This window comes from Ranitomeya variabilis, chromosome 1, assembly GCF_051348905.1.
Source record: "Ranitomeya variabilis isolate aRanVar5 chromosome 1, aRanVar5.hap1, whole genome shotgun sequence".
NCBI lineage: Eukaryota > Metazoa > Chordata > Amphibia > Anura > Dendrobatidae > Ranitomeya > Ranitomeya variabilis.
This window is the reverse complement of record NC_135232.1, coordinates 361,082,768-361,108,624: the sequence shown is the minus strand read 5'-3', so window position 1 is coordinate 361,108,624 and position 25,857 is coordinate 361,082,768. Positions and strand designations below refer to the sequence as shown.

Genomic DNA, 25,857 nt, shown 5'->3' with positions numbered 1-25,857 from the left:
TCATTCAGATGTGTCATCTGTTAATGGAAATATAGGGGGCTTCCACGTTACTGGTAGCACAAAGGATCTGGAAAAGCGAAATGGCTCCTCACCGCCAAAAGAAATTCAGCAAATTCTACGCTCCCAAATTCAAATGCCCCGCTCCCTTCTGAGCCCCAGTGTGCCTAAACAACATTTAGCGCCCACGTTTGGCATTTCTGTAGTGATGAGAGCCCACCTAATTTGCAGGTGTGTGTATCTAGAAGCATGAGCTGGGCATAATGTACTGATCACTACAATGGCAGTTTGCAATTTTTACTCAACAACATCCACTGCTGCTTGTTTCTGGAAAACACCCATGGAGTCAAAATCATCACTACACTTGTAGATAAATTCCCAAAATGGGGTCCCTCATGGGGGGGTACATCTGCACTGTAATATGGCTACTTTCCTTCTGAGCTTTGCACTGTGCCTCATAAGTAGTTTTCGACCACATTTGGGGTTTCGGTGAACTCAGGAGAAATTGCACAACAAACTTTGGGGTCCATTTTCTCATTCTGCCCTTGTGAAAATGCAAAATTCGTAGCTAAAAAAGAATTTTGTGGGAAAAATCAGATTTTTTTCTTTTTCACAGCTTAACGTTATAAACTTCTGTGAAGCACCTGTGGGTTCAAGGTGCTCAAAACACATCTAGATACATTCCAAAATGGTGTCACTTGTTGGGAGCTTCCATTGTTTGGGCACATCAGGGGCTCTCCAAACATGACATGGCGTCCGCTAATTAGGTCAGCAAATTTTACATTCAAAAAGTGAAATGGCGCTCCTTCCCTTTCGAGCTCTGCCTTGTGTCCACACAGTAGATTTTCCCCACATATGGGGGTATCAGCATGCTCAGGAGAAATTGCACAACAAATTGTATGGTCCATTTTCTCCTGTTACCCTTGCATAAGTAAAAAAAAAAAAAGAAAAGTAAATGTTTATTTTTTCCTTCCACATTGCAAAAATTCCTGTGAAGCACCTGAAGGGTGAATAAACTTCTTGAATGTGGTTTTGAGCACCTTGAGGGATGCAGTTTTTAGAATGGTGTCACTTTTGCGCGTTTTCTGTCATATAGACCCCTCAAAGTCACTTTAAATAGGAGGTGTTCCTTAAAAAAATGGTTTTGCTAATTTTGTTGTAGAAATGAGAAATCGCTGGTCAACCTTTAATCCTTATAACTTCCTAACAAAAAAAATTGTTTCCAAATTTGTGTGGATGTAAAATAGACATGTGGGAAATGTTATTTATTAACTATTTTGTGCGATATGACTCTCTGATTTAACGGCATAAAAGTTAAATGTTTTGAAAATTGCAAAATTTTCAAGATTTTTGCCAAATTTCAGTTTTTTTCACAAATAAACGGAAGTCATATCAAAGAAATTTTACCACTGTCAAAAAGTACAATATGTCAGGAGAAAACATTGTCAGAATCACCGGGATCCGTTGAAGCGTTCCAGAGTTATAACCTCATAAAGTGACAGTGGTCAGAATTGTAAAAACTGGCCCGGTCAGGAAGGTGAAAACAGGCTTCGGGGAGAAGGGGTTAATGTGTACTTTGTTCGTGGGACAACCTCTTTGTTTGTTTCCTTATGAAAAGATTTGAAAAGGGAGAGCTTCCTCAATTGTAGGTATTTTTTTCATTAAATATCAAGGTTGGCCTTGGTTCAAGCTTTTAATTTTGGACCTCTGTGTTTTTGAGTTTCACATCCCTGCTAGAGTCACCTACCATTCTACTAGTAATAGTCGACAGCAGAATATTTGGGAGGAGCATTTATTTCAGGGCAAACAAACATAACAGGCTAGAACAACACAATCTCGTTATAATACAAACAAGCTGAGAACAGTCCTCACCGCAGGACCCCCGGGATGCGGTACCTCAGCAGCTGAAACCTATAAAGGACTGCATAGGGAGTGTAATGACCCTTCAGCAACCCCCCCGAAGTGCAAGGACCAAATGTAGCACTGAGCCTCCTTGAATCTTATAGTCTGCAGCAGTCTTCTCATCATTCCTATTATGGAGAAAAAGAACACAACGTCAGTCATTTTGGTATTTTATGCTAGCCAGAGTTAATCCAAGCTTTAACATCAAGACAGTTTTTGTGGATTTTACAATGAAATTACCAATGACTTCTGTTTCACTAATATGGCAATCTAATAGGCAACGAGTAGTCACAAAAGCCATCACAATGACCTATAGCCAGTGGCTATTAGTTATCTTTTATATGAATATTAACACTTATCACCATGCATATAACACCCATACGGGGAAGAATCTTTAGCATTTTACTCAACTTTCTAGTCTGAGAGTCTGTTTTTTCATATTAGGGTGTCCGGTCTTAACTAAATAAAGAAAACTTTGACTACACTTTGTGGTTCTGTTGCCATCATTTTAATAAATGTACCAGCTCAATCAATGGAAATCGCCATCTTTACATCCACAGGCCGAAAACCTGTCCTTGCCTCACGTTCACACATGTGCATCTTCACATTATGATCATTGGGGGTCATAGCTACGGTATTAGTCTGCAGCCCAGGTCAATAGAGATGTATATAGAGAAGTGATCATCAGAAAATCACCTATTGTTTAAAATCAGGGTGGTTGCATTTTTGGGTTTTTTTTTTCCCCATATCACAATTTGTAAAAAAAAAATCAAACAAAAAAAAAAAACAATTTTCACACTGGCCACTTTGGCTTTGAGGAAATCCACAACTACATTAGCTAGGAAACACTAAAGGTACCTGCACACTCAGCAACTTTACAACGAGAACGACAACGATCCGTGACGTTGCAGCGTCCTGGATAGCGATCTCGTTGTGTTTGACACGCAGCAGCGATCTGGATCCCGCTGTGATATCGCTGGTCGGAGCTAGAAGTCCAGAACTTTATTTGGTCGTTAGATCAGCGTGTATCGTCATGTTTGACAGCAAAAGCAACGATGCCAGCAATGTTTTACATGGAGCTAACGACCTGTGAGAACGATAAGTGAGTCGCCGTTACGTCACAGGATCGCTCCTGCATCGTTCTGGAGTTGCTGTGTTTGACGTCTCTACAGCGACCTAAACAGCGACGCTGCAGCGATCGGCTCGTTGTCTATATCGCTGCAGCGTCGCTGAGTGTGACGGTACCTTAACTCAAAACACTATCTTTTGTATTGAAGCTACCAATGAGTGCGTGGAGTAGCTGTGATGCCACCAGCTGTGAATAGTGGATCCTGTGTATAGAGGTGTCATTGTAACACATCAGTGATCACAGGAAGACCTCTGACACCTTCCTGAAACATGAAGTGTGTATCTAAAACGGCCCCTTGGCCAGTGTGAAAACAGAGATTTAGTAGCTTTTTAAACACAGATTGTGATCTGAAAGCATAAAAAAAAAAAAACACTTAAATATACGTATTTTAAGCAATAGGTCTTTTTACGATGATTCATTCCCTTTAAAATACATACTTTTCAGATATCCACATACCAACTCCTAAGCACGTATGATAGGATTAAAAGGGTATTCCCATCTCCAAGGTTCCATCCCAATATTTAGTAGGTGTAATATTATTATTAGCAAATACCTCCAATTAGAAATGAAGTATAGTTCATCTGATAAGCTATGATGCTTACCCCATGTGCATAACATTGCAGGAGCTTAGGTATCCATGGTTACAATCACTCACAGTGAGTTAGTTACTAGTGGTTGTAGCCATCGATACCTGGGCTATTGCAGTGCCCTGCACGTGGGGTAAGTGACTGAGCGAATCAGAAGAACATCACAAAATTTGTAATTGGAGGTAATTGCTAATATGTTTACACCTACTACATACTGGGATACGATCTTGGAGATGGGATACCCCTTTAAAGGTAGGTTCCAGTTGGACAGTTACTCAGGTTTTCTGTTGCCGATTTGCGTGCTATAAATACGCAGTGTATTACAATGCCAACAAAGGGGATGACATTTTAATAAATGACCTGCAGTGCAGTTTTTATGTTTGACAGCATTTCCGCAACAAAAAGCACACGGTTTGGTGCAGTTTTGCCTCTCCGGGTGTTAGTCCAATGTAAACACACTCCAAGATGACATTGTTATTAATCATTCAGTGGTTGGACATCCATTCACTGATAGCAGGCTGGTGAGGAACTGACATGCACAAAGATAATATATAGTTTAATAATAATAAAATGTGTTTACATAGCCCTGGAAAGCTTGCTATGGTGGTAGTACGATCAGTGCTGATCCCAGTGACGGTCACAAACCTGCATTATCAGGATTGTGGTGCTCCATGATGTCATCTATGGTAGATGATAACTCCCTCCTAGTGTCACTATCAGTTTTTTGAACAGTGTACTCTCAAAGTAAAACAGTGTTTCTCCAGATATCTGTCCTTTCTCCAAACCTAAGTTTCATGCACGGTGCCCCATACAAGTACCCTGTGTTGGCCATTGCATAGCTTTCAGTAAACCTGTAAAAGCTTGTAATGTGACCACAACGTCCATATTTCTATTGTTCAGTAGGCACACAGTGAATTGATTGTTCAGCTTGTACTTGGAAAAAGAAATGCTCAAAGTTGTTTACAGTGAAAGTAACAATGAAGAAAAGAAAAAAATGACTTTGTGACCCCCAAGTCTCAGTATGGCTCACATCACAAGAAAAAAAAAGTTGAATGGCACATCTAAAAAATGTATCAAATCTTCAAATTGTATTGCATACGTATCAAACAATTAAAATCCACATACTGGCGATAGGAAAAACACTCTCTATGACTAAGGTCACAAACATCAGAAACACGTCAGAGTACTTTTTTCTATCACCAGTTTGTGGATTTTAATGGTTTGATACTTATGCAATAAAATTTGAAGATATCTATTTTTCAGGATGCGCCGATTAACTATTTTTCTTGGACAAATTTCCCAACGGTCAGCAGTATTTGAAATGGCACACATGGTATACCGAGGACAGATTTGGTCATCACTGCACGGGGAGCGATATACTCACTCCTTTAAGCATGGTACACATCACTTAGAGCAGAAGTACCCGCATTTGTAGAGTACTTACATTTGTTTCCCGCTATAGATAAGCCTCTGCTGTTGTGGAGGAATTCCTTCCTTTTCTTCTACTCGCTCTTTAATCCTTTCCACCTGTAGAGTGTATATAATTTACTGACGGGTGGCACATAGAGAACATACATTGCCAAAAATATCTGTTATTAGACTGGTCTCTCAAATACAGAAATGAAGACAGAAAGAAAAGACATAGGGGGCCGACTCATCAAGGGTGGAGTCTCTTATCCAGTCTACAAAAAGTCCAAATTAAGCAGCACCCACCTCGTAATTCATGTGGGGTCTACATGGCATAACCTGCCATCTATGTAAGCTGTGAGCTGGAGGAAACAGTTGCTATATTTATGCCACTTTCTGCCATGCTTGCCAACACCTCTCTCGACACAAATATAGGTTTTATAATAAAAAGTTGAAGGTGGTGGTGTAAAAGAATAAAAAAAAGAACTGAACATTTTTAAAGCCAGAAATGAAAGAATCAGACCCTAAGTTTTTTTGTAACACTAAGCATAAATATGTGCGTGTTATAATTGGATTAAAATAAAAAGAATCGCTTACTCTATGGTTTGGTGTGGGATAAAGTAATTCATATACTAAATATCCATAGGCAAAAAATAAAGAAACAAGTCCCTTCAATTGCCAAACCAGTTAAAACCTATAGGTGTTGTGCGGTCTTGAATACTGGCAGGCTGCTTGCAGTGAAATGTTTAACCAAAGAAAAAAAAAATGGACATAAATAAATCACATTTCTATCAAAAGTATACCCAACACAGAAACGGAAGTAATGAGCAAACTAACATATACAATAAAAAAAATACACATTTTATTGAGAAAATAAATGGTTTAAAAATAAGGAGAAGAGTCATGGAGTGTCACACAACCAGGAGCACACAGGCTCTATAGGCATAGTACACATTAAACAAGTGTCCAAAGAAAACTGATGGCACTAATGACAAAAAATGGAGTATAACAGTACTCCAACGGATATGAGATAGTACAAGAGTTGAGGAGACAAATAGTGGTGGTATCCATACAAGGCTACATAAAAAATGCTCAATAACAGGAGAAAGTCCTAAACAAAATAGAGGCACTGTAGCAGTCCCATAACCAGCCCATCAGGTTTCAATTATAATGTATATTATTGGAGGACCCATAAACATACAGAGGCAAAGTGCATGGTGCTTTAACTTAAAATGAGGTGCAGCAAACCCCAACGAGCGCTTTGCTTCGGCTTCTTCGGAGGGTTGTGTGTAGGGGAGGGAGAAGGCCCCTTATTTAGCCTGGACCGTGCATCCCATTGCTGGAGGGCAGGATGCGGTGTCAGCGCCATGACTTGTGGACACAGAGGATTTCCGCCAACTCATGGCGACAATCGTCCCTAGGTACTCTGTCCCCAATCGCCACTATTTTTTCTGGAGTGACGACCCCCCCTTGTACCAGCACAGGTAGTTGTCCACATCAGCCGGAAGCTCTGCAGCACTTCCTCAGAGAAGCGGCAACAGGCTCTGCTGAAGCTAATTTGTCTAGAAGACAAACCGTACACTGCCGCAGAGTTATTGAAAGGAATAACAGACCACCAGACACATCTGTGGCTCTCGTCGCTGAACCTACAGCTAGGCACGATCATGTGTGATAATGGCAGTAACCTTGTGGCAGCTGTGAAGCTTGGCAAGCTCACACACGTACCAAGCATATCCCACATGCTCAACTTGGTAGATCAGTGATTTCTGAAAACTTACCCAGATTTCCCAGAGGTTCTTGTCAAGGAACACAGCGTCAATGCCCATTTCCGCTAGTCAGCTAAAGCTGCTGATGCTCTGGCAATGTTGCAGCAATGCATGCATGTGCCAGCTCACTGACTGGTGTGCGACATGACCACATGCTGGAACCCCACACTACACATGCTGGCAAGGCTTTGTGAGCAGCAGAGGCCAGTTGTTCAATACCAACTCCAACACGCCTGTCTGTATTCTGGTCAGCCCCCGCACATAACTACTGAAGAGTGGGCATGGATGTCTGACATTTGTGCGGTTCTCCAAGACTTTCAGGACTCCACAAAGGTGGTGAGCAGTGGTGATGCCATAATCAGCACAAGGATCCCACTTCTGCGCCTACTTAAATGAAGCTTTTGCATGCGGACCAGGTGGAGATGGAGAAAGACATGAAACAGGGAAATACTACCCAACCCAGCTTCATCTCATCTGCTCAGCACGGATTGAGTAAATATGAGGAGGTGGAGGCTGAGGAGGAGGAACAGGAGCTGGCTGCTAGCACAACAGAGGCTAGTATCCACACAAGCTTCATCCCACCTATTCTATGTGGATGGGCTGAGGAGGGGAATGAGGAGGAAGAGAGGGAGGTGGAGAAGGCGAGCTGTCATAATGCTGGAGACAGGGAAGTGCTGGCTGTAGGGAGCATCGCACATATGGCAGATAGTATGCACTGCTGCCATTCCCGTGACCATCGCTTTACATTAACCTTGGCCCCCCCCAAAAAAAAGTACTGGTTGTTCACCCTGCTAGACCCACACTATAAGGAGAACCTTGCATCTCTCCTTCCTGAGGTGAAGAGGTCTACTAAAATAGTGCTATACCAGAAGTCCATTGTGGAAAATATGTTGAAAAAATTCCCATCACACAATGCTAGCAGCAAAGGGCAAGCTTCCTTGCCCAACCAAGGAGGAGAAGCGAGTGATACACAAACCAGGTACAGCAGAGGCATGGGTACACTGTCATAGGCCTGGGCCAATTTCATGACAACCTCCCAGCGTTCAGGCCTTGTTGGCCAGGTATTTTTGACAAGGAGGGAAAAATTTTTAAAGATAGTTAAGCAATACCTGGCCGACCAAACCAGCGTACTCCCTAATTCCTCTGTGACCGTCAACTATTGGGTCTCAAAGCTGGAGACCTGGCAAGAGCTGTCCCTCTCTGCCTTGGAGGTGTTGTGCTTCCCTGCCGCTGGTGTCTTGTCTGAGCGGGTCTTTAGTGCTGCCAGGGGGGGGTCATGACAGACAGGCGCTCTTGTCTGTCCACAGAAAATGCTGACAGGCTCACTGATAAACATGAACAAAGCCTGGATTAGCCATGACTTTTCCACACCACCAGATGACAGCAGCACAAAGTGTTTTTAATCTTCAATATTAAAATCAGGCCCTTCAGTTGTTGCCTTCAAGGGTCTATGGATGACCCTCCTTATATTCTTTTCTGGCTTTGCATTGTGTGCATAGCTTTTATGAGTCTAGGAGTACCACTACATGCCAATTTGAACAGAATGTGTAAGATGCCCTCCTTTATGTCTAACACAGGGTGTATCAGAGTCCCTCTTCCATGTAATTTTTCGCAGTCCTTGCTTCCTTCATAAATTACACTGAAAGTTCCAATTTAACTAAGATTTTAATTTTGGTTTACTTAAATTACTACTATTTTTTTAAGCATTTTTAAATATATACAAGTCATTACACAGGAAAGAGTGTTTCTTAACATTTTATTTTTCTTGTACACTCTCAATTTCTCGTCGATTTTGAATGTTTTATTGTCGGTCCTTAAAATGGAGTAAAGGTGTGACACCAATGTTCTCAGCAGGTGTTTTCCCCATGCTGTTCTCCTTCCATTTCAACATTTTCACTGCACTCCAGACCTCCTTGTAGGGTCTGGCGGAAAAATGCTTGGATATCCCATTGATTCCATTATACTTGTTACTCAAAACAAGCATCGGAAATTGCTCGATTTGCGCAAAGATCATTTTAGTGCTCGCTCGCTAACATTTACAATAAAAGTTAAGTTTTAATTGGTTTGGCAAATTTAGGGCTTATATTTGCTTTAGGACACATAAAAGCTATATTAACGTTTCCTAAAACTTTATTTTGGCATAAATTTCTACCAATGTTGAGGTCCAGGAATCACCATGTGCTGTAAGATAGGTCAATATTCTATGTATGTCAGTGCATAAACCATTGCAAGCAATTTTATTCAAACCCCATTGCCGATTAGGTTTATTAGTAAAATTAAACTTTCTGCTGTTTGTAAAACAAGTGATTGCTCCAAATTTGACATAGAATGCCACTTGTAATGATTACTGCAGACTCAGGCAATGTTTAATATTTTGTCGGTATTTTACATCAGTATTTGTAAGCTAAAACCAGGTTTGGGTGAAAAATTATGTCTCTACTATAGTTTTTTGTTGCAGTCCTCCTGATTTTGGCTTACAAATACTGATGTAAAATACTGACCAAATACTGAACGTGACCTCAGATATTCACACCCTTCATGACAAGCGAGTAGAGCAGAGCCCCTTTGGCTGTTATGACCTGCTGCAAACATTATTCACAGCTAGGCACTGGCTTTTGGCAGGAATCTTATCCCAATCCTTCCAGGCTATGACCTCCAGTTCACAAATATTCTTGAATTGGAAAGCAAAAACCACCTTTGTCAGATTCCACAAACGTTTCCATGGGCGTCAAGTCAGGTGACTGACAGCCACTTCAGAATCATCCAATACTTCTTTGAAAACCAAAGCCGTGATAAACTTTGAGGTATGCTTGACATCATTGTCCTGTTGGAAGATCTAATGATGCCCAAGTTTCATTTTCCTCAACGACGACAACGTTTTCTCCCATTATTTCCTAAAAGTTTATTGAATCCATCTTGCCACACGCTGCAGGATTCCAGTGTCAATGGAAGCAAAAAAATCCCAGAGCATCGCCAAACCACCGCCATGCTTCACTGTAGACTGGCTGCTCTTTGTAGGGTATGCCTCATTTTCCCTCCTTCAAACATATTGCCGATTCATAGGTCCAAAAAAGTTTATTTTGTTTCATTGCTTCACAAAACTGAATTCAAAACTTCAGTGGTTTATCTATATGCTATTGAGCATATTGTGGACGACATCTCAAGCTGTTGGGTCAGTAGAGGTGTAGGTCTTGGATTTCAGACATGGAAACCTTCCGTGTTTAGTATGCACCTTACCATGCAACCTGAAACCCCAATGGCTGCTACCAAATCTTACTGCAGGTCATTTGCAGTCACAAGGGTTTTCCAAGACCTGACTCCTTAAAAATCTTATGGCTGGCGGTGATAGCTTCCGCTTTCTGCCACATCCAGATAGTGATCCTTTTAACTTTGAACTTACGAACTATGTGTCCAGCTGTATCTCTAGGAAAGTACAATGCCTGTTCTAACTTGTTGTACTATTTTCCTTGTTTGCACAAGGCAATGATCTCTTTTCTTAACAACCCAAGAATAATGGTGAAATGGAGGCTATGCCCATGAGGAATGAGCTAAGATTTCCCTCAGGAACGCTGCCAGAAGCTGGTACCTGGCTATTCTTCACATTTGCAGCAGGCCATAACAGCCAACGAGTCTTTACCAAGTACTAAAGATGCTTCTCAAAGGATTTGGATAATTCTGAGACTGCAGTAGTCATTAAATGTGACTGTGTTAAAACTACTTCTATTAGTTGTGTCGAGTTATTTTAATTGTTTTTGGTCCATTGGTTTATTGAGTTTCTGAATTTTGCTCTGGCATTGGAGTCATTTTGATTCCAACTGTAGTTCTACCTTCTCATGTGGATCCCAAACCACTAGTAGGAGAGTACAGCTCTATGACCGTAGCAACAGTCTCTGAATACCCCCGAGGTCACCACTGTAAGTGTACTCCCGTAAAGAAAACCATGTCTTCATGCAAAATCTTCACACTACAAGAAGGATATGTATGAACTTCAATAACTATGTGGTGGGCATGGTCTATTTTACCTTGCCTATTATCTGCATTATATAAGTGACACGAGCCAGAAAGAAAAATAAATGGCAAACAATATTTCTGAAGGCTGGGTACAAAACCTTGTCAGTGGGTTCAATATCAATTTCTATCTCTTTCCCGGTCAGCGTCTGGAATGACAAAAATAAAAGAACATTATGCATATGGCCAGATAGACATCAGGAAAAAATATAAGAGTCAATAATAAGCAGTCACAGCAATATCAGGAGAGTTCATACTGACAAATGTCAGGTCTGATGGAAATCTGTTCAACCAGTACGAAATCTGAGACATCCTGATCCCAGTCTGTTTTCTATCAATGAACAGGCTTATTCAAAAGATGAAAACCTGGACAGACCCTATACTTCTCAAAGCCTGGAGTACAAGGAGATTCACCTGCGCTCAGTGTACAGTTCTCTATTTTCATTGTTCTGCTCCATCATAAGGAAAATACAAGACTGATTACACCAGTGGAGGCGAGTAGACCACGCTAATTAAAATGTGGGTCCATATGGTTTGTGTCATGGCTTTAAAGGGAATCTGTCACCCCTGGGACGTATATGACCTATTAATATAGGCATACAGGTAATAGAAATATTACACTAGTCCTACCTCTGTCTGCCTCATATTAATGGTCTTGTTGTGGAGAAGTGTTATATTCTTTCCTTATGCTAATGACTATTTTCAGGCTCTGGGGTGTGCGGTGCCTGGAAGAAATCCTTGCCTCCTCTCCTCATTGCAATACTTACCTCCTCCCATGCACATCAGTTATGATACCAGAATCCAGCGCCTGTGCCCTGAAGGGGGTAGTATTGTAATGAGGAGAGGAGGCAGGGATTACTTCCAGGCACCGCACACCCCAGAGCTTGGAAGAAATCATTAACATAAGGGAAGAATATAAGATATCTCCACAACTAGACCGCTAACATGAGGCAGACAGGTAGGACTAGTGTAACATTTCTATCACCTGTATGCCCATATTAGTAGGTCATATATGTCCCAGGGGTGACAGATTCCCATTAACTACCTTCCAGGACAAAACAAATAAGCATCGTGTACTTTTGTTTTTACAACTATATTTGCCTAGATCTGCAATTGAGGCTTTAAAGGGAAAATGTAATGTAAAAAAACACCATATCCTGCATATTAATAGCATTCTGAAGATGTCAAGCACCTGCGCTGAAAGCCCGGCTACTAGGAGGAAATGAACTTTACTCCTACAGGTGGCCTCGGGCTTTCAGTCATCTCTGTGTATAGTGTGTGGCATCTGTAACCCGCACACTGACAGCAGGATCAGCATTGGAGCAGGCTGTCAGTCAGTGCCACTCACTGTGCATTGAGCAGAGACTGAAGTCCACCTCTATGACTGAAAGCCTGAGGCTGCTGGGACGAATAAAGTTAATTTTCTCCAGACAGCAGGGCTCTATACATCTGCAGCGGCCAGGTTCAGAACGCTATTAACCTACAGATAAAACCCCACATCTGCAAGTTGATACTGTTTTGGGACATGACAGGTTCCCTTTAAAAAGGACCTGTCACCTGGTCCATTTTTTGCTCTTTATTTTCACTGTTCGAGGTTTGTTTGTTTTTTTTAAATCTGCCATATTGTTTTAGAGAGATGGGATTTTTTTTAATTTATATACTAGTTTTTATAGTCTCTACAAGGGAACATGGCTCACCAAGTAAAATGCAGAACAGCCTAAAGCCATGCTCTCAGAGACTCAGCAAGCCACGCCCCCTTGGCAAAGGTCACAAATAGTAGCACTAAATATAAAGACTTCAATCTTGGGAACCATATGGCAGATTTAAAAAAACAACAGCAATAAAAAACAAACAAACAGAACACTTATGTGAGCAGCGGGAATAAAATAAGAACAAAAGTCATTTTTAATCTGATGACAGGATCTTTTTAAAGGGGTTGTCCAGGCTTGGGCCATAAATCTGCAGTCAGGAACCGTGTTTGTCAAATCGTGACAAGATCGTGTGCACACAGTTTCACACCAGACATTCCCCATACCAGACGGTGGCCATGTGACCGCGGGTATACGACTGGCATACTTGCTGACAAGGGTTCTGTGAATTCACACTTATTAAGAGAAGCCAAACATCTAGCTTGCAGGAGACCACAAGTGTGCACATGGTAGGCAGGCATTCACGTGACCGGACATCACACCACTCTGCAGAAACCTAAAGACCCCGGTTCAGCAAAGGGTTTATGATAAATCTGGCGCACAAAGCGTGAAAGGCTCGAAAATGTCTGTGCAACATGAGGTTGTGTAAAAATGTTGCCACTTTTGGCGTCGTCATGCCAGTTGCGACCAGTTGACGGGGGGTGATGCTATGGCCGGTCTAATTCAGCACCAGCTGTGATGTGACTAAGGCCTCTTTCACACTTCCGTCTTTTGTCTCACGTTGAGATACAATGATTTTTGAGTATGCAGGATCCTGCATTTTCTCATAGACTTGTATTAGCGACGGATTGTGACTGATGGCCATCCATTTCATCCGTTGTGCACTGGATCCTGTGTAAAAAAACGGTCCGTCAGGCAGAGAAAACGTTCAGAAGAACGTTTTTTCTGCACGTTGGAAAATCGGTCAGCGACACATCCTGCGCTGCCCGTCACTGGCTACAATGAAAGCCTATGGGCGCAGGATGCGTCGCTGACCGTGAAAAGCAGGAATCCAGCGACGGGTCCCGTCTTTTCAAACTGAGCATGCGTGGACGAATTTCCCATCAGGGAAATTCTCTCTTGCTTTCTCTTTTTACTATTGATGCTGCCTATGCAGCATCAATAGTAACAAGATATAATGTTAAAAATAAAATTTAAATCACAATATTCTCTCCTACCAGCGTCCCGCGCAGCGTCACCGATGCTCCCGGCAGCTAGCGTTCCTAGTATTACATTGCGAAATCTCTCGAGAAGTCGCGGTCTCGCGAGACCGCAACTTCTCGTGAGATTTTGCAATGTAATACTAGGAACGCTAGCTGCCGGGAGCATCGGTGACGCTGCGCGGGACGCCGGTAGGTGAGAATATTGATATTTTTTATTATTTTTAACCTGGTTTGTGTTGTGTATGCGTTTTCGCAGCGGAAAACCGCTGCGAAGACACATACACAACAGGTGCACATAGCCTCGACGGGTCCGTCAGAAAGACTGGCCTAGTGCACCCGTCACATACGTTTTGACACTATTTTGTTAACGTCCATCGCTACGTCTCGGTGATGCAGCAGGACGGGAGAGTCCTGATGGAAATGTGAAGGAAGCCTTATGCCAAAAGTCTTACTCCAGCCTCTGCCCGGAGTACGATTTGTGGCACGGCACACGGCACTTTTCAGATGTTTGTGATTCATTAAGTGGTATCCACCTCTTAAAACCTTCCCGACATCCGCCTTAAATGTACGGCGCTGAGGGAGGAGCATTCCACAAACCACCATACAGCAAGAACATTGCACAGGCTCACTCAGAGCAGCAGCGCAATAAAAAGCGGGTGTCAGCACTATAAGCGTGTGGAGACCATGCAGCAAAGCCCACGATCAGCGCTAGTGCCGACTGTGGGCGTTTAACCCCTGTGATGCTGTCGTCGATGGCGACATTGATCAGGTTACAGAGAGAGGGAGCTCATTCTCTGCTCCAATTGGCACAACGCAATTGCATTGTGCCGACTGCCTCCATGGTGCCCCCCGGGCAGGAAGATTATTATTATTTATTTATATAGCACCATTAATTCCATGGTGCTGTACATGAGAAGGGGTTACATCAAAATACAGATATCACTTACAGTAAACAAAACTAACAATGACAGACTGGTACAGAAGGAAGAGGACCCTGCCCTTGCGGACTTACATTCTACAGGATGGTGGGGAAGGAGACAGTAGGTCGATGGTTGCAGCAGCTCTGATGGTGTTGAGGTGGCCGTGTGGTCATTACAGGCTGTAAGCTTCTTTGAAGAGGTGGGTTTTCAGGTTTCTTTTGAAGGATCCAAATGTGGTGGATAACCGGACATGTTGGGGCACAGAATCCCAGAGGATATTCGGGAGAAGTCTTGGAGGCGATTGGATGAGGAGCGAATAAGTGTGGAGGAGAGAAGGAGGTCTTGGGAGGACCGGAGATTACGTGAGGGAAGATATTTAGAGATTAGTTTGGAAATATACGGAGGAGACAGGTTATGGATGGCTTTGTAGGTCAGTGTTAAGGTACCGTCACACATTGAAATTTTCATCGCTGCGACGGCACGATTCGTGACGTCGCAGCGTCGTATAATCATCGCTCCAGCGTCGTAGACTGCGGTCACACGTTGCAATCACGGCGCTGGAGCGATGCCGAAGTCCCCGGGTAACCAGGGTAAACATCGGGTAACTAAGCGCAGGGCCGCGCTTAGTAACCCGATGTTTACCCTGGTTACCAGCGTAAACGTAAAAAAACAAACAGTACATACTCACCCGTCGGTGTCCTTCAGGTCCCTTGCCGTCTGCTTCCTGCTCTGAGTGCAGCCGTACAGTGAGAGCAGAGCGCAGCACCGCTGCGCTCTGCTCTCACTTTCCGGCCGGCACTAGTCAGAGCAGGAAGCAGACGGCAAGGGACCTGAAGGACACCGACGGGTGAGTATGTACTGTTTGTTTTTTTACGTTTACGCTTGTAACCAGGGTAAACATCGGGTTACTAAGCGCGGCCCTGCGCTTAGTTACCCGATGTTTACCCTGGTTACAAGCGAAGACATCGCTGGATCGCTGTCACACACAACGATCCAGCGATGTCAGCGGGTGATCAAGCGACGAAAGAAAGTTCCAAACGATCTGCTACGACGTACGATTCTCAGCAGGGTGTCTGATCGCAGTAGCGTGTCAGACACAGCGATATCGTAACGATATCGCTAGAACGTCACGAATCGTAACGTCGTAGCGATGGAAATTTCAATGTGTGACGGTACCCTTAGTAGTTTAAACTGGATACGCTGGGAAATTGGGAGCCAGTGAAGAGATTTGCAAAGAGGGGAAGCAGGAGTGTAAAGTGAGGAGAGAGATTAATTAGTCGGGCAGCAGAGTTAAGGATGGACTGGAGGGGTGCAAGAGTATTAGAAAGTAGGCTACAGAGGAGGGTGTTGCAGTAGTCGAGGCGGGAGATGATTAGGGCATGCACAAGCATTTTGGTAGAGTGAGGGTTGAGGAAAGGACGGATTCTGGAAATATTTGAGCTGGAGGCGACAGGAGGTGGCGAGAGCTTGGATGTGCAGCTGGAAGGACAGGGCAGAATCCAGGGATACTCCAAGGCAGCGGATTTTGGGGACAGGGGAAAGTGTGATTTCATTTATTTTGATAGATAGATCAGGTAGGGAAGATGTGTGAGATGGAGGAAAGATAATTAGTTCAGATTTGTCCACATTGAGATTGAGGAAACGAGAGGAGGAGAAGAAGGAGGATATGGCTGGGATTCTGGAGAGCAGAGAGGTAGATCTGAGTATCATCAGCATATAGATGGTACTGGAAGCCATAGAACTTTTTGAGTTGTCCCAGGCCGAGTGTATAGATTGAGATGAGCCTTGAGGGACTCCAACAGAGAGGGGGAAAGATGAAGAGGTAGTATGGGAGTAGGAGACGCTAAATGTGCGGTTGGTAAGGTATGAGGAGATGCAGGATAGGGCGAGGTCTTTGGATGGCCACGATATCACCCAGGTATGGTGGCCTGTATGTTCCTGCTCACAGCAAGAGCTGGCACCCTCCTCATTGTCTGCGGGACACTGATCTGATGCGCTGCAATGCACAGCATTAGATCAGCCATCACAGCAGGGAAAGCTGATGTCCTGAACTGGGATAAGGAGATATAGATATATATTTATCCCCTTTACCCCCAAGGGTGGTTTGCATGTTAATGACCAGGCCAATTTTTACAATTCTGACCACTGTCCCTTTATGAGGTAATAACTCTGGTACGCTTCGATGGATCCCGGTGATTCTAATAACGTTTTATCATGACATACTGTACTTCATGATAGTGGTAACATTTATGTGATATGAGTTCCATCTATTTGTGAAGAAAGCGAAAATTTGGCAGATACTTTTGCACTTTTCCAAATTTTAATTTTGATGCCTTTAAATTACAGCCCTATGTCACAAAGGCCCTAATGGTGGTGGCTGTACTTTATATGGGGAAACCTGTGACAGTTCCCTTTAATGAAGTGGACAGCACCAAACCCAAACCAGTATGAACAAGGCCAGTCCTGGAAGAAGCAGGGCAGTGGGGACTACAGACCTCTGTCCCAAGCCTGGACAACCCCCTCACTGCGCCTACAGCCCGGCCTCGCAGCCCCGGTCCCGGACACCCCGTCCAGCTGTCGGCCCTGTAGCCCAGACCAACCTTCACTTTGATCAGCATGCTGGCGGCGTCTGTATCCCTCACAGCAGAGCAGCCGGGCCTCCCGCTATGCACTTCCGGTGCCGGAGGTCAGCTGACAGGAAGTAGCTGTGACAGAGGCGTGACGTCACCACGCCGCTCGCTCCCCGCTGCCTAGGTGTACATAGACTAGTAGGTGTGTATCACGGCTCCGCTCCTGTTCCCTGTCCTCCTCACGCTGCCGCCATCTTCCGTTGCTGATATTAGGCTGTTAGCGTCCTCTCTGTTGCTTTTCTTGTTATTCACGCTCTTCATATAAAGCGCCTTTTCATTTCTGCCCTGTGCGACATCTTCTGTTGGCTGGTCTCTTAGTGACCTACATATATTTCCGAGGACTGCACTTATGGCTCTCATTGCATAGTGAACTACAACTCCCAGCATGCACCACAATGTGGTTCTTCACATAGGACAGACACATTCCTGGGAATGCATTGTGCAGGCACATGGGGGGGGGGGTGTACTCTTTTAGTCTTTATCAGAATTTTTTTTTAGAACTTAAAAACGACACTAATATGAAACAAATGGTAACTTCTTATCAACCCTACATAATGATGTCACCTGATAGCAGGGCTGTGATTGGCTGATCCTGCTGTTACATCATCGTACAAGACTACACCGGTGCATTGTGGGTGCTCACACTGCGACAGGGTGTCCAGAAAATTGCTTAAAGGGGCTTTCCGACTGTAACTTCTGCCCTCAGTGGGCTGCGCTGGGTTCCAATAATAAAATCAGCGATTGCTCAGCCTCCCTGGGGGCACCGCTGTCTTTCTACCGCTAGTCCACTGGCTGCAGTGGTGACGCTACGACTCCAGTGTGCATCACCACTGCAGCCAATCACTGCCACTGAGGTTAGCGATTGCCTGCAGCGGTGATTCATGTTGTAGTGGGGATGTTACCGCTGCAGTCAGTAAATATGAACCAGGGGAGCAGCAGAGAGGCCGACTAGGGGAGGTAACTGCTGATTTTATCTCAGAGGACAGAAATTATAACTGGAAAACTCCTTTAAATCACACGTCCGCATTAAGGCTAGGGCCACACAAGTGGTAAAGATGGCATGTGGCCCTAGCTTTCCAGACACTGGCTGTATCTATGGCATTCATAGAGCTCCAAATCTAACTACAAATTGGCATTAATACAACACAAGAGGAACTTATAAGGGTATGACTCCACGGGACGGATGGGCGGCGGTATCGCCGCAGCGGCGAAGCCCTGCCCCCTTAATGGGACGCGATCATGCCGGATGTGTTAACTCTTCACATCCGGGATGATCGCTCTCTCCCATAGGGCCCTGTGATATGCCTTGCGGGGACGCTGCGTCCCCGCAAGGTGTACGGGCATGCTGCAATCTGAAAAGACGTGCAGCATGTCCGTAGTCGCAGGGCCGCCGCGTGCGGGTTTCCACGCATAGTGGAGACAGGATTTCATAAAATCCCCTCCACTATGCTGGAACATCTGGACGCTGCTTTTTTGACGCTGCAGCTCTGCGCAGCGTCAAAAAAGCAGCGTTTCCTGACCGTGGAAACATACCCTAAGGGGTCTCCACTTTTGCTTGAAAGGCCCCCTGATGATGAGCAAATTACAGGGTATTCTTCTGCTCGGACCCCCATGTAGTTGTAATCTCTGGGTATACCTGGCAACACACTGAGAATGAAGCATATGTACCTATTCACACCAATGAGGTTTTGGCGCAGGTTTTTATTTTTGCAAATTAAGGCCTGCATTACTGCTTTATATATATTTTACTTATTTTGGGGTGATTTTCACCCGTTTTTCATTTGTCTCTTTTTTTTAATGTTCGTCCTTGTGGGTTGGGTTTTGGGTTTCCAGATGATTTCAGACGATTCATCAACTGTGACCTTTTTTTAAAACAAATCGCAAAACTTTTGCAGGAAAGCAATCTAGTCCCCTTTGTGGATTGATTTATGAACGGCTGATATTTTTGCAACGTTTTAATGCAGCTGTTTATTTTGCTTTAAAAAGATGTGAAAAAGGTCGAAAACAAAAAAATTAAGAACATTTTTGTTATTTTGCTAAAAATTAGTAAACCACAGGGACCATTCTGAAGAATTTGGTGTAAAAACATCAACAAATATCTCAAGACAAAAGAAACAAAAACTCAAGTGATGGATCCTGCCTTCTGTGTTTTTCCTCTAATGAGACGGAAGGCTGAACTAAAGAGCCAAACTTGTCAAGTCAGAAATGAGAGAATTTACACGTGCCTTTGGATTATATTTAACTTGTTATTGTTTTGCGTTTTGGAGTAACTAGATGTTACATTGTTGTGATGAAGAGTGAGGGTACGTGCACACGTTGCAGAAAGTGGTGCAGATTTTTCCGGACTGATTTTGGTAAATCCACAGGTAAACCACACTGCGGATTTCCTGCAGAGTTACCACAATTTTTGTGCGGATTCCTATTATGCAGCAGGTGTAAACCGCTGCGGAATCCGCGCAAAGAATTTTCATGCTGCAGAATTAACGCTACGTTTCCGTGCGTTTTTTCCGCAGCATGTGCACTGCAGATTTTGTTTTCCATAGGTTTACATGATACTGTAAACTCAGGGAAAACTTGCCAATCTGCTGCGGATCTGCAGCAAAATCCGCAACATGTGCACATAGCCTCACAGTTTATCTCCTTTGTTAAAAGGGTTGTCCAGTCTAAAGCAACCAGTCTCCAGTCAATAAGTGTGACTGCAGACTTGTGAATCCCCACAGCACACGCACTGCGCCCTGTGAGGATTCTCCGGTGTCCGTGCCGCATCCTTCCGACCCCCTTCCAACTAGACTGTTTCTAGCCTTGCGCAATACAATTGCATTGAGCGCACCTGAAACAGTCTAATCGGGTTTTATCCGATTATTATTGCAATACCAAATTCATATAGTTTTATATTTTATCCAATACTCTGCTTGAAAAAAAATATTTTTTTTGTGTCACTATATTCTGAGAGTCATAGGATTAAAAAATTTTGTGTGACGAGATGTAGTCTTCATTGTTCCCATGGAACTTTTTGATTTTGGAGGTGAAATAAACAAAAAAAAAATCAGTAATTCTGGATTATTATTTGGCCCTCTGCTGTTACCTCCATTGCCACATTTTCTAATTGTGAAACAAGGCGATGTCAGGGGGGTAGAGATGGAAGCTGTGAATGACACCAGCGGCACCCCACAGCTTCTATCACTGCCCTCAAATGAGCGCAAACGCTTCAAATCCTCAAAATGCCTCAATATTTTTGAGTTTCTGCTCCAAAAACTCAGCACAAATGCTCAATGTGCACATACGTAAAGGACGTTTGTAGACAGAGTATTTTTGAGGAGTATTTTGGGGCAAGTCCACTCCAAAAAGCGCCTGAAAAATATCTAATAAAATGCTTGAAAGTCTCTTCCTATTTATTTATTTTGGAAAATCACTTTCTTGTTCATCTGTTCAGTCCTTTCAGCATTTTTTTTTTGTTCAGGTTTTGAAAAATGCGTGGTGGGAAAAAAGCAGTTATTGTCACTTTAAAGTGTATTCTGATGAAATCTGCTCCAAACTAGGTAGTGTGCAATAAGAAGGCTGCAAAAACGGTTCTGGTAAAAAAAAAAAACCTCTTTTCTGTAAACTCTTTGGGGCTGTGTGCACATGATATGTTTAATCCGGCAGCAATGGAGCCAGAATTTTCCTTCATAAAACCACTTCAGGAACAAACTGGCGGCCTTTTTCCTGAGACGCTACACGAATTCTATGAATTCTATTATGGAGAGCAGGCGGCTTCTAAGTTGCCCACTGAAGAATGAACATGTTACTATTTTTACGCTCCAGGGTTTCTGAACCCTGAAGTGGTCAAAAGAAGTGACATAGCATGGAACATACACTCACCGGCCACTTTATTAGGTACACCTGTCCAACTTCTTGTTAACACTTAATTTCTAATCAGCCAATCACATGGCGGCAACTCACTGCATTTAGGCATGTAGACATGGTCAAGACAATCTCCTGCAGTTCAAACCGAGCATCAGTATGGGGAAGAAAGGTGATTTGAGTGCCTTTGAACGTGGCATGGTTGTTGGTGCCAGAAGGGCTGGTCTGAGTATTTCAGAAACTGCTGATCTACTGGGATTTTCACGCACAACCATCTCTAGGGTTTACAGAGAATGGTCCGAAAAAGAAAAAAAATCCAGTGAGCGGCAGTTCTGTGGGCGGAAATGCCTTGTTGATGCCAGAGGTCAGAAGAGAATGGGCAGACTGGTTCGAGCTGATAGAAAGGCAACAGTGACTCAAATCGCCACCCGTTACAACCAAGGTAGGCCTAAGAGCATCTCTGAACGCACAGTGCGTCGAACTTTGAGGCAGATGGGCTACAGCAGCAGAAGACCACACCGGGTATCACTCCTTTCAGCTAAGAACAGGAAACTGAGGCTACAATTTGTACAAGCTCATCGAAATTGGACAGTAGAAGATTGGAAAAACGTTGCTTGGTCTGATGAGTCTCGATTTCTGCTGCGACATTCGGATGGTAGGGTCAGAATTTGGCGTAAACAACATGAAAGCATGGATCCATCCTGCCTTGTATGGAGCATCTTTGGGATGTGCAGCCGACAAATCTGCGGCAACTGTGTGATGCCATCATGTCAATATGGACCAAAATCTCTGAGGAATGCTTCCAGCACCTTGTTGAATCTATGCCACGAAGAATTGAGGCAGTTCTGAAGGCAAAAGGGGGTCCAACCCGTTACTAGCATGGTGTACCTAATAAAGTGGCCGGTGAGTGTATACACAGCAATGTTGATTGACATTGCTGTGCATTATGTCCATATTATGCTGCATTTTATATATCTTGGCAGAATCTAACTGAAAAAGATGTTTAGTGTACATAGCCAGGAAAAGAAAAACCACTTCCGTGCTTGAGAAGTGTTTTCGACCTCCTTAAAAACTTGTGCACATAACCTTAGGTCCACTCCTTAGGAAAAGTCAGAAAAAGCAAAATGCTCCAAAAAATCTTCCAGTTTATTTTTATGGAAGATTTTTATGGAATTGGTTAACAAAAAGTGCTTCATCGGATGACCAAAAAACAGTAACAAAAAACATTGAGAACAAAATGTCAATAAAATGCCATGGAAATGTCTTCTGCTTGAAAAACATATGTCTTTGATCGAGTATGTGATCATACTAACAGTGAGCTAATAGACTGTGGCTCAGGCACAATCTGTTAGAATTTGATCAATGGCAGACAGGGAGACAATTGTTAGGTCTTCCCTTGCCATGGCAATGGGTTGACAGGGGGAGTCATCTCCTTCTTCACACTCCTTACATGCATCAATCAGTTTTGACCACAACATGTAAGCAGTTACTTGACGCACTCCAAACACTGACAATGCTCAATTCTACTCCAGAAAAAGGTGCAAAGACAATAATAAATGGGTCCAGACTCTACGAAATAACATACTGAATAATAAATATTTTCTGTTTGCATTTTACAGAACTCTTCCTAGTTTCATTACATCCCTACATTTGTCCCTGTCTGTACTTCTCTACAGGTAATAATGCCACGAATAGACAATGATATCAAACTGGATTTTAAGGATGTTTTGCTTAGACCTAAAAGAAGTACTTTGAAGTCTCGCAGTGAGGTGAGCGCATTTTACATTCATTGCTTTTTTATATTCCTGAAGACCTAGCGCTATTGTTTATTGGAGATCTGTTAGAAGGTTTTTGCTATGTAATCTGAGAGCAGCATAGCATAGGGCAAGAAAGTCTGATTGCAGGGATGTATGACTTACTGGGCTTCTTGATGTCGTTTTCATAGAATACTTGTTTTATCTTATGTAGCTGTAGCAGATCAAAGTCTTCTAGGCTGCGTACAACCCCGCCCACATCCCTGACTGGTGGCTTTCTGTGCATTGTGAGCAAGCTGCCAATCAGTAGTGGTATATTATGCTGCTCTCAGATTAAAAATCTAACAACAGATTCCCTTTATCCATGCACATATAATGTCATCTATATGCCTAAATGTATAATCAGAGAAGCACAGGACTGTCCACATCCGACTCTTCGGGCACAGGACTGTCCACATCCGAGACCAGTTACCATGAACGAATTGCATCGCTGTGTATGCTGCGGGTGCCAGGCTATTCAGCTGCCATAGCTGCTGCCTCCACTGGCCTGTGCTGCTTCACACACACAGCCAGCGCTCTGCAGGCGTCTGCTCTGCACAACAGCACACACCAGACTGACACTGACGTTGCACCTGACACACCCATACCCCTTACTGCAGGGTTTTTAACAAACAAACCTGTGGCTTTCGGACCGGAAATCTGTGACTGCCATGTTCACCTATGTACTTCATCCGTCTCCATGCACAACCTGGGGAGAACACACAGCGACCCCTACCTGTGACACGAGTCACTGCCTCACACTGCAGATTACCACTCTGTATTTGGTGATCACAGGTTTCCTAGTGGTCCGATCATTGCTGGTAGATGCAGCTGCTGGCTGGATAACACAACAGGCATTTGCCCGGTGTAGAGTGGGCTTAGATCCCGAGTTGCTACAAGATATCATAGCACGATATGGAGCTGGACGCTTCCCATCAGATAACATTCAATCCAATAGGTAATCCAGCTCAGGCAGTCTCTTAAAAGCTTTCAAATTTTATTAGAAAAATTCCTTAAAATAAGTAATCAATTCAGCACAGAAGTCACAAGCCCCCATTGTGGGAAGAGTTCTATGGGCAGATGCGTTTCGAACCTAACGGGTCTTAATCCTTGCATCAAGAATTAAGAACTAATTAAGAATTATATTACCTATGCTTCACTGACCAGTGCGCCCTGGTCACATACATCTGCATATCATTCAGGATGTCAACCTCCGCTGGCAGGCAGGTGTCAGTTATATAGGTATTAATCAGGGTAAGGTAGTTTTTTCTCACGGACTTATCTTTATCGGTTTTGGAACCACCAATGATGGCTACAAGCACTCTGACTTCATCTGTTGCCTTGTCTACAGGATCATTTATTGTTGATATATCCCTATGATACTGTGGATACATTACTATATTATATGAACTTGCAATAACTTGAAGTTTTTGGTACTATCTTTCCTGCTACTGACATTTGGTGGTTGTCATTTGAACACGCCAACCTCACTATTGTGACTGACATATCTCAGTTAATATTTTCAGGACCTATAAATACTCTCTACCTTTTACTCTTATCACATAGGGCATAATAGGCACAACCGCCGAGGAGCAAGGTGCCACTGTCACTACATATAGGGTGCCAACCTGCGCTGGCAGGCAGGAGTTGAGAATAGATCCTTCATTAGGGCTGTGTTAGCTAATCTGTACTTTTTGTTCTATTGATTGGTTATCTCTCTATATATATGTGTTTTGTGTCTGTTTGGGACAGTTGTCCCTCCCATTTTAATGAGTACTTAAAAGATATAAAGATAAAGATTATAAAGATATCTGTTTTTAGAGGTTTACACATGTTAGCTGTTCTGAGAAAAACTGATCAAAATCTGTTGAAACCTCAAAGAAAGTCTCAGATGAAAATTGGACCGGTTTTCCCATACGTGCAAAAAATGGATGGCTAAATGAGCGCTAACACTAGGATGATAGAGACAGTTGTCAGGACCCAGAGCACTGAATGATTTAGAACATTTCTGCAAAAGCACTCAGCTAGATATGGTGGAAAGTTTTTAAGGAAGACTGTTCAGAAAGTAATTTTAATGGGTCTTCCTTTGATCAAAGTATATTTTAATTATAAGATCTTGGAATAAAAATAAGTCCCACAATTGGAGAAGAATCAGTAAAAGAGAGCATGCAGGCAGGAAGCATGGGACCGCAGCTGCTTTTTCCTGTAAGGTAAAACATGTTTAAAGCACCACTCCAGCGTGGGGATTGTAGTGCTGGAATGGTGCCACTAATCTAAGTTCCTTGTTCTTAGTCTCATACATATCAGCCGCCATCTTCTTCTGTTATCGGTGCCCCTCCAATCAGACTCCAGCAGATTGTGACCTGCCAGATCGCTCCAGTGTTTGCTGGTTGATGTCATAACTCAATGTAAGCCTATGAGAGCCACAACCAGGCTCTCATAGACTGGCATTAAGAGCTTTTGACTGTTGACGTCTGTTTAGTCAGAAGTTGCGGTCAGAATATGGCAGCGCGGGAGCGGAGCAGTGCTGGAAACAGCTGAAGACTGCAGCTGTTAAGTATAATATTAGGGGCAGGAACCTTACTCCAGCACTGAAATGAAGAAAAACAAAATGCTGGAGTGGTGCTTTAAAAACAAGCAGCAAATGGTTTACCTCACAGAAAGAATCCGCAGTGACCCCATGTCCTGTCTGTATACTCTCTTGCTTCCTCCCCTGCCCAGGGTCTTTTGTATGATCAGACCATGTTCCTGTACGGTCACACACGGCCATTACACAGTACACAGCAGGGGCACATTTATAAGATTATCTCAGCACAGGGACATTTTTTTAACACTCTAATTGTGCAACTTATTATTATTCCAAGATCTACTGAATAAAATGAAGATTGTTTGTGGGAAGCAAATGAAAAATAAAATTCTGTGCCAAGTTCCTTACCTCGTAATATACCCTATATACTCGTGTATAAGCCGAGATTTTCAGTACTTTTTTTTGTGCTGAAAACGCCCCCCTCGGCTTATACATAA

At 43.3% G+C, this 25,857-nt stretch overlaps 2 protein-coding genes across 4 annotated transcripts in view; one reads left to right on the top strand and one right to left on the bottom strand.

Annotated features, from left to right (window-relative positions):
- Window positions 1-1,775: 1,775 nt before the first annotated feature.
- NEDD8 (NEDD8 ubiquitin like modifier) lies at window positions 1,776-17,312 on the bottom strand. Of its 2 annotated transcripts, none has more exons than XM_077299937.1 (4): window positions 17,168-17,312; window positions 10,811-10,945; window positions 5,060-5,142; window positions 1,776-2,027 (listed from the first exon to the last, which is right to left on the bottom strand). In XM_077299937.1, exons 1-4 carry the CDS (start codon window positions 17,183-17,185, stop codon window positions 1,943-1,945), a joined length of 321 nt encoding a protein of 106 aa, XP_077156052.1. In that variant the 5' UTR covers window positions 17,186-17,312; the 3' UTR covers window positions 1,776-1,942. The 2 variants fall into 2 exon arrangements, with proteins under 2 accessions (XP_077156052.1, XP_077156053.1); XM_077299938.1 differs by having other exon boundaries at window positions 10,898-10,945; window positions 17,168-17,297.
- Window positions 17,204-25,857, top strand: part of GMPR2 (guanosine monophosphate reductase 2) — a 36,254-nt gene continuing 27,600 nt past the window's right edge. The window contains exons 1-2 of one of the 2 annotated variants that reach the window (XM_077299935.1): window positions 17,204-17,339; window positions 22,717-22,809. In XM_077299935.1, coding sequence (XP_077156050.1) covers window positions 22,723-22,809 — 87 coding nt within the window. In that variant the 5' untranslated portion in view covers window positions 17,204-17,339; window positions 22,717-22,722. Of the gene's footprint in view, window positions 17,340-22,659; window positions 22,810-25,857 lie in introns of both variants that reach the window. The other variant, XM_077299936.1, reaches the window with a different exon arrangement.